General features: G+C 48.6%; 2 protein-coding genes across 10 annotated transcripts in view; one reads left to right on the top strand and one right to left on the bottom strand.

The window, feature by feature from the left end:
* hectd1 (HECT domain containing 1) overlaps positions 1 to 1,788 on the top strand; it is a 90,481-nt gene extending 88,693 nt beyond the window's left edge. For all 9 annotated transcript variants that reach the window (XM_039742353.1, XM_039742361.1, XM_039742358.1 and 6 more), the window contains one exon: positions 740 to 1,788. In XM_039742353.1, the coding sequence (XP_039598287.1) occupies positions 740 to 877 (138 nt within the window). In that variant the 3' untranslated portion in view covers positions 878 to 1,788. The remainder of the gene's footprint in view (positions 1 to 739) is intronic.
* Positions 1,789 to 8,495: 6,707 nt separating this feature from the next.
* ap4s1 (adaptor related protein complex 4 subunit sigma 1) overlaps positions 8,496 to 11,446 on the bottom strand; it is a 31,343-nt gene continuing 28,392 nt past the window's right edge. The window contains exon 6 of the mRNA XM_039741232.1: positions 8,496 to 8,780. Coding sequence (XP_039597166.1) covers positions 8,652 to 8,780 — 129 coding nt within the window. The 3' untranslated portion in view covers positions 8,496 to 8,651. The remainder of the gene's footprint in view (positions 8,781 to 11,446) is intronic.

Raw genomic sequence — 11,446 nt, 5'->3', positions numbered from 1 at the left:
AGTGAGGTCTCTAGGAGCCGAGTACACGTCGGTGCAAATGAAATTTTGTGTGTCAAGTCAACTTGGCTGCTGTTGACGAATTAGCGCAGCTGGGAACAGACAGACAAGGCGGTCAGTCAGTCCTCACACCACAACAGGAAATTCTGAAACGAGCGACTCCTCCACGACTCGAGGCCCTGTAATATCTGACATTGGAGTCATCAGACTTTGTGTGCACTACGGGCACTAAAAGCAAGGAAGTGACCAGCAGCCGAGAATTACAGGCAGAAGAATAAAGACCCAAGACGTCTGAAGAAAATATTAGTGATGCAAATGATGAACCCCTCTGAGTCGACCAGTCAGTGTCCCATTTCTGATGCCAGCCTCCTCCTGTCTTAACTCTCCCTCGGCATCAATAAATTGTCTGTCCGTCTATCAGTCAGAGTTGTGTATCTAGTGACTTTCACATCTATCTGTCCATCCATTCCTACCAACTTTATCTCTGTCTGTCTATTCCTGCCAACTACACTCTCTACCTATTATATAGTGTCTTTCATGTCTGTCTGTCGTTTTTAACAGAATGGCGCTCTTTTCTCGAGGCGCTTTACTCCATTCCTTCAGGTCCGACTGCTCCAGTTACTTCTCAGGTGTGGTCCTAACCCTTGCGCTCCCACCAGTTCAGTGCCAGCTGTGTTATTTGCTTTATTCTTTGCACACGACGAGCCGCTGACCGCCGACGTGTCTCGCTTTGTCTTTGCAGGTCGACGCCACGGACGCCAGCTACCCGTCTGTCAACACCTGCGTCCACTACCTGAAGCTGCCCGAGTATTCGTCGGAGGAGATCATGAGGGAGCGTCTTCTGGCTGCCACCATGGAGAAAGGCTTTCATCTGAACTGAAGGGCCCTGCCCTGCTCGAGAAGGATGGACTGCTGGCTGAACCGGATATCGAGAAGCTTGTTGTGTTTGTGTGCAGAAGAAAAATCCCGTCTGCCCTGATAAGACTTCTCCTTTCCGCCAGGGCTTATGGGGGGAAAAAAAATTTAAAAAAAAAAAAGGAAAAATGAAAAAAAAAAAGTTACATTAACACTACTAGCTGCTGCTGAAAAGTGCTGGGAAATTATCTGCACCCCCCATCCCACCTTTCAATCCTGTACCCCCACGTGGCCAGCAAAGGCGACACAAAGCACTGTGTTCTGCTTCAAGGGCTCGTGAGACGGACGCCAGGGCGGCTCCTCTGTCCTCTCGTCGTGTTTACTTCGTACGGTTTGTCCCGCGTCTGCCTGTCCGCCACGGTGTTCGGTCCTCGTCTCCTCTCCACCCCGTGTCGCCGGCAGTTTGCGAGGTGGTCCGAGTCCCGCTTGCGTTACGATCGAGTAGCCATAAGGAGTGCGAGGGCGGCGGGCAGGCAGGCCGCCTGCCTTTCCGTTTGCGTCCGCGTCGATTGCTCGAGCAGCGTTACTTTTGAGTGTTTTTGTTGTTTGTTTGTTTGTTTTGTTTTCCTTTTCTCTCGTTTCGGTAAACAATCATGAGTTCATTTTTATTTTTCTTTTCTTTTTTGTCCCTTTGGGATTCTTGAATGCCCTGCTGTGAAGATCAAACCCCCCGAGTGCTTCTGTGTCATTTTACAATAAAGCTGTAGAAACAAACACTGGTTCTTAGGTGCGAGGCACACTTAAGCTAAGCTTTCCTTGTATTTTCTTTGTACATTAAAAAAAAAACTTTATTTAACTCAAGTTGCAGTTTGAAGTAAACAGAACTATTTTCAAATGTGTATGCTCCAAAATAATCATTAAAATGTTTGCAAAGTACGCTTTTCTATGAATTCATTTCCCACAATCGCGTCAACTTCAGATTTGAAACGCAGAATCGTTAACAACCGTGAAGACTCGGCGAACAGGAGACGTCGAGGGCGTCGATCGCAGCAAGTTCACTTGGAGACGCTTTTTGAAACTCGAGTGGTTTTAGGTTTGTGGATGTGACAGAAGACTTGGGGGAGGGGTGGATGTGACAGAGCAAGATGACGATGACAGGAAGAGATGGAAGAAGATGATGCGCTGTGGAGACCCCAACGGGAGCAGCCGAAAGAAGAACACGAAAAATCGCAGTCTGGTGCGGAGTGAAACGACGGTCTAACCCGAGACCTTTAGAAACGGTGGTCTCCGAGCAGGACCAGGCAAATCCTGGGGGGCTTCACCTGAGGTAACGTGCGTATGATGTGACCAAACACGGGAGCAACCGAAATACTGCACGCTGTGGGAAACGCTTCTGCTGGTAATTTAGACACTCGCCGTAAACACTGACACACACACCGCCCCCCCGATCAGTCAGATCAACCCTCACACCCTCTTCATCTCCCTCTGTGTGTGAAACGCATCCAAACTCGCTGGACACTGAAACAAAGGAATGTAAATCAAAATGGAGGAGGAGGAGTGTGGAGACGGCTTAGGGACCCCCTTTTTATCTGTGTCCCGGCCCACGTTACGACACGCGTCTCTGACTTCTGGTTGGTCCCTTAGGATCTCTGCGTTACCTTCACTAACTTCTGTGCTTTGCCTGACGGGTGCTGTGCAGTGAAACATTTTGAATTTTCTGCGGGACTCCCGGTCTCAAGCTGTTGGTAACTTGATACTCGTTTGTAAAACTTTTCTACCTCATCTGTCTTTACACAGACGTCTGTTTTTCAGTTAAACATTTCGACTTCCTTTGAGTTTGCTCAGTAAATGAACGTCTGTTACGCTGGTCACAAATATCGAAGGAGACTTGGCTGGACCGCAGCGTTGACGAGGGTCCAAGTGTCTTTGTTGTCACATTACCCACAGCCATCGATGAGAGTCCACAGTGAAGGTTGGACGCACGTGCTGCTAGCTCGTTACCTCGCACATCACATGACAAACGATCTGAATTGAAGCCCCCCTCAAAAAACCAAAGAAAAGTGGAAACAAGGAACGGCGGGGGGAGGCGTTAACTCTGAGACTGAGGAGCCGCCTGCTTAGGTCGTGAACCTCAAGAAATAAAACACGGGACACAGCAAAGGACTCGAGTTGTTCAAGGGCCGAATACACAAACTCAAACGCTGTGCCAAGCACCGGAGACGTGACGCTTTGGGCTCACCAGGAGGCGGTCACAACGGTGGAGCAGCGTATCCTAGCAACACAGAAACAACATGGAGTTGTAATGCGCTTATCGATAAATAAACCCGATTATCTTCTAATTGAATTAATAACGTGAAACACCCGTGCAGGGATATTTGTGGTGACGCAAAACCTGCAAGAACGAGGTGGCAGAAACCAAAAAAAGCGTAAAAATGCCCCAATTGCCAACGACATCCCTCTTGGCAGATCATCCAATGTGTCCAGTAAGAAAGATTTAAATGTTTGAAATTTTCAAGTAAACCAGTCTGAAACACGCCAGAGCAGAGCGTCTTGCCAAGGTGCCCGTTAACAATGCGGACGTCTCTCTTCGTTTTCACCTTTCGGCCTCGCTGGCCTTGTGATTCCAACATCTGGAAACGCAGCACCAGTGACATGATGTGGGTGGTGAAAACGATACGCTAATGGCGTTCTGATTGGTCTGAGCTTATCTCAAGGCCCTTCCCTGATTGGTCATCCTGCACAGAAGAGAACCATTAAGAGGTTGTTGTTCTGCTTACCTGTCGGCAAATAAAATGGCACTTTGTAAATTCTGAGTGTTGCTTTAATGCATAATTACTTACCTGTGGGTCCAGTTTTGTAATAAACCGTCGTACTGAAAAATTCAGCGCTCCACGAAAGTCAGACTTTCAACGTTTATTATTTAAACTTAACCCGGTAAGGAGAAGCACATCCTGCGGTAAAGTTAATAACGAGACGCGTAACGAAGTCCACGGGTGTGTAGAGGACAGCCGAGCTCACGACGTGTCACAACGTGCAGTTATTGTCTCAATTCGGTTAGTTTTGCTGTTTGGTACGTGATGTGCTCCAATCGTGTTGGGACTCTCGGTAATCGATCCTCTCGCAAACAAACATGGAGCTGAACACTCTGGGTTTATTTTTTATTGGTTACTGTATAAACTCGCATATAAGTCGGGACTTGAAACACGAAAAATCGATCATAAAATCAGAGCCCAACTTATACGGCCATTCAAAACTGTGACCTTTTTTTTCTCCTCTTCTTGCCTCCTCCGATCTCGTACCAGTTTCTCAGACACATTGAATTTTGTTGCAGCAGCACAGTTACTAATTTTTTTCAGCACTTCAATGACGTTTAATTTAAAATCAGCTTCATATTTTCTTCTGATCGTAGGTAAGGGATGCTCTTACGGTAAAGGTATATGAGGGTATATGAGATACAAAAACCACAAATCGGTGCAAATGACGCTTCAGAATAGTTTGGGTATTAACTACCGTGTGGTCACATAGGCACAATACATCAAAACAAAAAGGCCGTGTGCCCCGTTGTTCCTCTCTCAGGTGGGTGTTAGAATATCGTAATCTCTTGGACCAATAGCAGGAGTTTTCCACATTCGACTAATACAACCGACATTATAAAATACCAGAAATTATACGTTGAAATCAAGTCCTGACTTGTCCACAAGTAGATACGGTACTTTAACATTTGTGATTTTTATTTAATGACCAGATGGCTGCCGCGAGTTCTGAAGAGAGTCACAGTCGGCGGATTAACGTGATGCACTTGGCAAGTCGTTGTGGCTCCTTGAAGAATTTCCTTCTGTTTCCGTGCCGTGACTGCGCTCTCGCAGTTCTACACGCGCAGATATTTTGACAGCACGTATAAAGCACTCGGGAGTTTTATGTTACGCAGTTTGTGCACGTGCCCTGCATAAATGGAAATCTTCGTCATGCTCGTTTTCAGGCGTTTCATTATGGAGAGGAATCCTTTTGTAAACGACACAAACTCCGATGTGGTCGGCCATCACTGATGGTTCAAAGCTCCACTTGAGATGAAAACGTAGCCTTAGTGGACAGTTCAGCCAAATTCCCAATCTCTCTTCCTAGCACTCTGATCACATAACCGAGTTGTGTGACGTTGATGTATCCTAACGTGTTCTCCACGTAGTTCACTCCAGTTAGTTCCGACCTGTCGTACGGCCTGCACCACTGACGGTTTTAGGATGGACCAAGCGCAACGTCTTCAAGTTATCAAGTAAGAGAATGTCAGCAGGCTTCCAATCGCCTTCAGTGAGAAGAGGAAAGAAGGAACTGAAGGAGTGCGAGAAGGGACAGCGTTGATCGAGAGATCTGCTAGTAAACGACAAAACTGGGAAGTTTCGGCGAGACACTCGGTTAATCAACCGGAGGTCAAAATAAAACTCGGTAAAGCGGCCGAGGTGTGGGGACTGAAGAAAGAGGCAGCGCTTCACGGTGCGAGTTTTTATACGAAGCTCTGCCTCTCTGAAGATCGCAAATCTTCATCATCAGATCATAGATCGTACTTTATTTATCACAAGGGGGAAATTTAGCTCAATACCGTGGTTTAAATACACACAAGAATTACCAACAACAAGAAAACTGGAGACTTTGTTAAAGATAAGCGAGCAGCCCCGTTAAGGTGCTATACAGGCCTGTTACCGTCGGCGCCCCAGTTGGGTTTCCTGACACATTTCGAGGACACACAACTCCTCCATGCTGCTGTGTCTTTGTTCACGGTGGCCATCGGTTTTGTCTTCATTCTCCCCTCGTCCAGCAGCCTTCCCATTTGAGTCGTCTCGCTGATTTGGAGGGCCTCTCCTGAAGCCTGGCACACCTCACTAGCCACCACTAGCGCCATGTCCGTCCTGAGAATGAAGAGTCTGCTCTTCTGTTGTTCCTCGGTGATACGAGACCAGACAGGTTTGTCACTGGTGTGGACCCCCAAGTACCTGTAGCAGTGAACCCGCTCCTTGACCAGCTCTTGAGGTTCTCTGGTTTGGTAGAAGTCGATAACCAGGACCCGAGTTGATCAGGCGCCTGTCCGAGTCCCTTCTAGGAATGGCGCAGAAAGTCGGACTACAGTTAAGAATCTGTGCACCCTGAGAGTCGGACACAAGATGTCGTCGTCACAAAGCTTCCTGCTTTTAGGTCCAGCTGTGAGTCCGAGTCCGGGTTGGAGAACAAATGATGTTGCCATTTCAAAGTGGTGACCGTCGAGACGTCGTCTTAGGCACCTTGGTGACTGTGATGGCGATTTGTGGGTTTCTGATACAAAGATGATGAGGAGGCAGATAGAAAAAGAAGAAAACCACAGTAGGATACTAAAGCTGCCATTTCACTTCAATACAAAGGTGTGCAAAAGTCTGGGCCTCCTTACTTCAAATGTCTGTTTCTGTGGATAGTGAGGTGATCACCCAAAGGCATAAACTTAGACGACACTCCTCTTGAATATTTTAAGCAAGATTACATTTTTATTTCCATCATTCGCAGGAACAAAATACCACAACAGTGAAAAGGAGCTGGAGCAAATGTTTGGGACCTCTGACATGTTCAGTACTTGGTAAGACCACCTGTGGCGAGTAGCACAGCTTCACGTGCCTTAGCCCTTAACTATTCACGGTTAGCAGACATTTTAAACAAGGGGGGCCAAACCTTTGCATGTCGCTGTACGTGATGATGATGATAATGTAACGAGCACGGAGATGGAAAGACCGACAGACAGACAGACGGAATGAGAGTGAAGGCAGATCTCTCTCACACACACACACACACACACGTTTATTGAATGAGCCCCAGCCGTACTTTCAGAAGTAACCGTCGCTGTAAGCTGTGCCGACTCTCCAGTGTTCCTGATCGTCTTCTGCTGTGGCCCCTCATGTCCTCCACTTGTCTTCTGCGAGCCCCCGTTTATCCAGCACCCCAGTAGTTTCCACCTTCTTTCTTGAACCTTCCCAGCTTGTGGGGTGGAGCCTGAATCTCTGAGTCCGAGTTTGCCTGTGCGACACTCCGCTGTCAATCACCTGTCCTGCCCCGCCTACCTTCAGTGTCATATGCTGCCTGCTGCAGTTCAGTTTCCATCCTGTGATGGCGCTTGGGCTGCTCATCCTGGACTGCAGATCTTCAAGCTCGTGTTAACGTCGCCTCGTGTGGCGTGGCGAGGAGATCTGCGTACAACAACACGCATTGTCGGGGCGTCCAACGTTTGGTGAAAAATCTGAGATGCTTGGTCAGGACTGACACAAATCCTCACCATTCACCAACCCTCAAGGTGTCTGTCTCCGTGCAGATGGAGTGATCACGTGATGGACGAGGTTTGCTATGAATGTTACTCTGCCTTCGTCGAGTCCGTATCCTTTTTAGGAGATCATCGTTGTGCGAGGTTTCTGAGACGTGTGTGTCGATCTCGGCCTGAACGTTACGAGGAGTTTCCAAACCCAGGAACACGCATCAAATGTTTCGACTGCTGCAGCCCCTCAGAGTCGGACCACAGGTGTGTCACTCCAAGGTACTCGATAAATTCAGGCACACTTTCCTGTGTTCAGCTGATGTTGATTTGCTGACAGTTTGCATCAAGAGACAAAGTCCTCCACCTGACTCCCAAAAATGTCAATCCACCCCACGCGTGCCAAGTGCCATGAGCTGGCATTACAGTTGGAGGCCGAGGCGTAAAGGGGGAAGAGAATAGGTGACAGGCCTGTCCCCTGTGCTGCTTCAGTGTTGCTCAGACAATCCAGATGACCCGTTGACACTTGTGGCTCCAGTGCATTCTGGGTACACCGTCTGCAGAATCTTCAGAAACTGCACTGGTACCAAGTTTTGATCCTCTGAGTATTTTAACCAAGCTGGCCAAAGATTTACGCCAACAGCAGACAACGGCGGGTACTAAAGGTCCCCTTCCCTAACACGACCTTTGCCAAGGTTCCCTTCTAGAAGCTTCTTGCCTCTTTTGGGTGGTCGTTTCTCCTGCCCTTGAGCTGCTCTTGAAGGTTTGGAGCAGATTCCAGCTCTTCCCAAGGGTCTTCAGTCTCAGTGATGGCCAGTTTCGTAGGCCTGGTCTACCGTTTCCATTCTTTTGGATGTGTGCTCAGGACAGCAAGCACTTCTGGGCGGCGGGTCCATTAATTACCTTAACTTGTGGCACGTTCTCCCTTAACAAAGAGCGGGCGCCAGCTGATGCCAGTGATGAGAAGTTCCAGATGCCCGCTGACTTTTGTGCCTTTCCCACCTAATTAACATTCACAGTCCTGTCCCGTCCCACCCAGCCTTGTAGAAAACCCCTGCTGTTCAGTTTTCCATCAGCACAGACGAGTATTTGCCCTTTCAAACGCCGATTGCTATGCGGACACTCGGAGCTACGACAGCAGGTTCTGCCACATCGAGGAATAAAATGTGCCGTCGGACAATGTGGGAAAACTGGAAACTCGGGTAAGGATATTACTGATTACAACAAAGCTGTGGTCTCCATTAGAGTGTTCAGCCCTCAGAAGAAAAAAATAAGGCAGAAGTGTGAGGAGGTCCTGAGAAGGTGAGGTTCATGAAACATCACTGGAGGCCCACCTCACCGCCGTCGATTACTTTAGAAATAAAAACGAGAGAACAAAAGCAGCCGTGGCTCAGATCTTCTGTATTCCACTACTTATAAAGGTTTGGTGATCTTGCAAGCAGTCATTTCTATCGAGTGTCAGCTTCGGCCCCTTCACGTCAGACTCCAAAGTCGCCCAGCGTTGCGCCGCCTTGACCTCGGCTTTCGACTCTCCGTCTCTTTAGCTCTCTGCCATCTTATCAAGGACAAGCAAAGGGGCCAAAACTCGGCTCTTGTTTGTCTCCACAATGCGGCCGTTCAGAATCATTTCGTCCAGAATGATGTGCACTTTGTCCAGGTGGAACATGATCTGTGGGATTGTTGGTTAAGGACTTCTGGGAAGAACTTCAGAGAGACAAAAACGGAGAGCTGGGTTCAAAATCAGGTTCGATAAAACAATGAATTGTGAAAAAGCAACACGTTCAGCCGATGGCCCAGACACATCTCAGTTTACTCTGTGAGGACCTGCGGCTATCGAAGACACAGGAACAAAGGACGAGGGGGCGGTGACGCTACCGTCCACGCCATCACCATCCTAAGGCCGTGACACACAAGACAACGGACACGGCAGCGAGACCTGAGCCTTGCGTTCACGCCCGTTAAATCAAACGCGGTTACAGCTCACTTACTTTATGGGTCGGTGATGCGTTTACCTGAGCTATCTGACACTCATCAACACAAAGGACCATCCATCTATTATCTGAACACAGGGCGCCAACCCACCGCAGGGCACACACACAATTTAGAATCGCCAGTCCACCTAACCTGCATGTCTTTGGGTTGTGGCAGGAAACCCACGCAGACACGGGGAGGACCCAGGAAGTGAACTCGGGTCTCTTAACTGCGAGGCAGCAGCGCTACCCACTGTGCCACTGTGCCACCCACACACAGTACCCTTTAATGGTAAAGTGAAAACAATTCTTAATTATTTAGGCATTATTATCATTTATAAATCTGATTTCTGACACAAATTGGACCCAAAGACCACATGGTTTCCATTTTTTCGAGGTGGCCCTGTTTCTGTAGGTCGTAATGAATTCCAATTCAATTCTGGTCGGAACTTAAAAGGGATCAGACTTTAGCTCGTCCATCGTTTTTATCAATTCTGCAACACGTAAAAGGAGCGAGAGCCATACGGGAGGTGACTGCAGTGACAGTTAAATCTGCAATGTCTTCAGCCACTGGGAGTCAAAGTAACTACTAATATTGTCCTGCTGCTCTTCTGGGAGTGGAGGTGGAGCACAAAACACCTTCGCCCTTCTAAAACACAGAAATGAGCACACAGGGGACACGTTGACACCTTTCATGTGCCACCAAGCGTGACGTGTGCAATAAGTGCTCACACCACACCTGGACTGGGGCCTGTGAACAGCACAGACGTCGGCTCACATCTCCTCTCCGTTTCAGAGTCCTGGCAGTGGAGATGAGGCCCAAGTGATGGCGTCACAATTCTGCCCCTTGCTTTGTAACATGGGGCGCAGTGGTGGCTCGGAGGCTAAGGATCTGCACTGGTAATCAGATGAGGTAACCTGCGAGTGCTCCGTCCTGGGTATGACGTTAATCTGCACCCAGCCGTGCTTGTAGGCCCTCTAACCTCTCCCAGTGTTGCACTCCATCTGAACTGGTGTGGTGCTGAGGTGTCACTCGGGTCCTAATCTGGGATCCTGAGGTGGTCTGTCATGTGGTGGGTGCGGCAATGTGCTCCTAACCTCCCTCGCTTTGTAACATGTAACTTACTCCTAAAGTAACCGTCTCTAACTCTTCACCAAGTCACACAATCCCCAGCACCGAGTCCACCAGTATGCACTTGAAGTGGAGTATGAAACCTCAATGAAGACCTTCAGTTAACCAAGGCCAAGTCTCAGGACCACCAAGAGGCCTACTCGACTCTAAAGGAGTTCCAGGTCTCCTGAACTTGTGACATGGAGGTGACAAAGCAGCTTCTCAACACCGAGCACTTGCTACTGTCCAGACGCAGCTTCTGCCTCTCCATAAAGAAAGATGAAAAGGGCTGATGAAGAGGAGACCTGACTGAAGTGTTTAAAATGAGGAAGGGCATCAGTCCAGTGGGGCGAGACGGTGACTTTAAAATGAGTTCATCAAGAACACACAGGGGGGACACAGTTGGAAACTTGTGAAGGGGACATGTCACCCAAACATTAGGAAGTTTTTCTTTACACAGAGAAGCGTAGACACTTGGAATAAGCGACGCAGTGGTGTGGTGGACAGGAGGACTTTAGGGGCTTTCAGAACTCGACTTGATGTTTTCTTAGAAGACTTAAGTGGACAGGACTGGCGAGCTTTGTTGGGCTGAACGGCCTGTTGTTGTGTTCTCAGCTGCTACCAGCAGTGTGCCTCCTGTTGACCTCCGCCAAGCTCCCTGGGCACAGCACTGCTAACGTGCTGCACTCCACCTGTCCGCAGTGCAAAAGCTATTGATGACGCCATTTGTCTTCACTGCTACATCTGCCTGTGGGCCCTCCGGTCGCCAGCTGTTGTGTTATAAAGAGATGCACAGAAGCAGCCTCTCCTGACCTCTCCTTCTACCATGTGGGCACATCCCCTAAGCGGCTACCCACAGTGCACTTCCAGATGACATCAGCTAAGCCCTCACCCAACGAGCAGGCTGTCTCGGCTTCGCTCCGCTCAACTCCCATTACACTCGGTCAGAGTCCAGGGCCGTAGCTACCAAGCGCCTCACAAGTCACACTAGGAGAAGACGTCGTCCTACTTCAGAGTAGGACATAAGAAGCGTTTATGAAGCGTCCTACACGTAGCCCAGCTAGCAGTGAGAGTTCGCGTTTGACAGTGAAGGACGTCACGACTTCCGCTACAGATTGGAACTTGTGGTGACGTTCTGAAGTTTTCTAATACGAACACCAAGGCTGCACCACAAAGATGATAAGAAATATTCCAAGTTCAAAATATTATATTCAATATAATAAGGTAGGATACTGCACTGCGCGACAACAACAT

The sequence above is a fragment of the Polypterus senegalus genome, chromosome 18 (assembly GCF_016835505.1).
Source record: "Polypterus senegalus isolate Bchr_013 chromosome 18, ASM1683550v1, whole genome shotgun sequence".
Lineage (NCBI taxonomy): Eukaryota > Metazoa > Chordata > Cladistia > Polypteriformes > Polypteridae > Polypterus > Polypterus senegalus.
The sequence above is the reverse complement of the archived record's forward strand: the minus strand, read 5'-3'. Positions and strand labels throughout refer to the sequence as shown.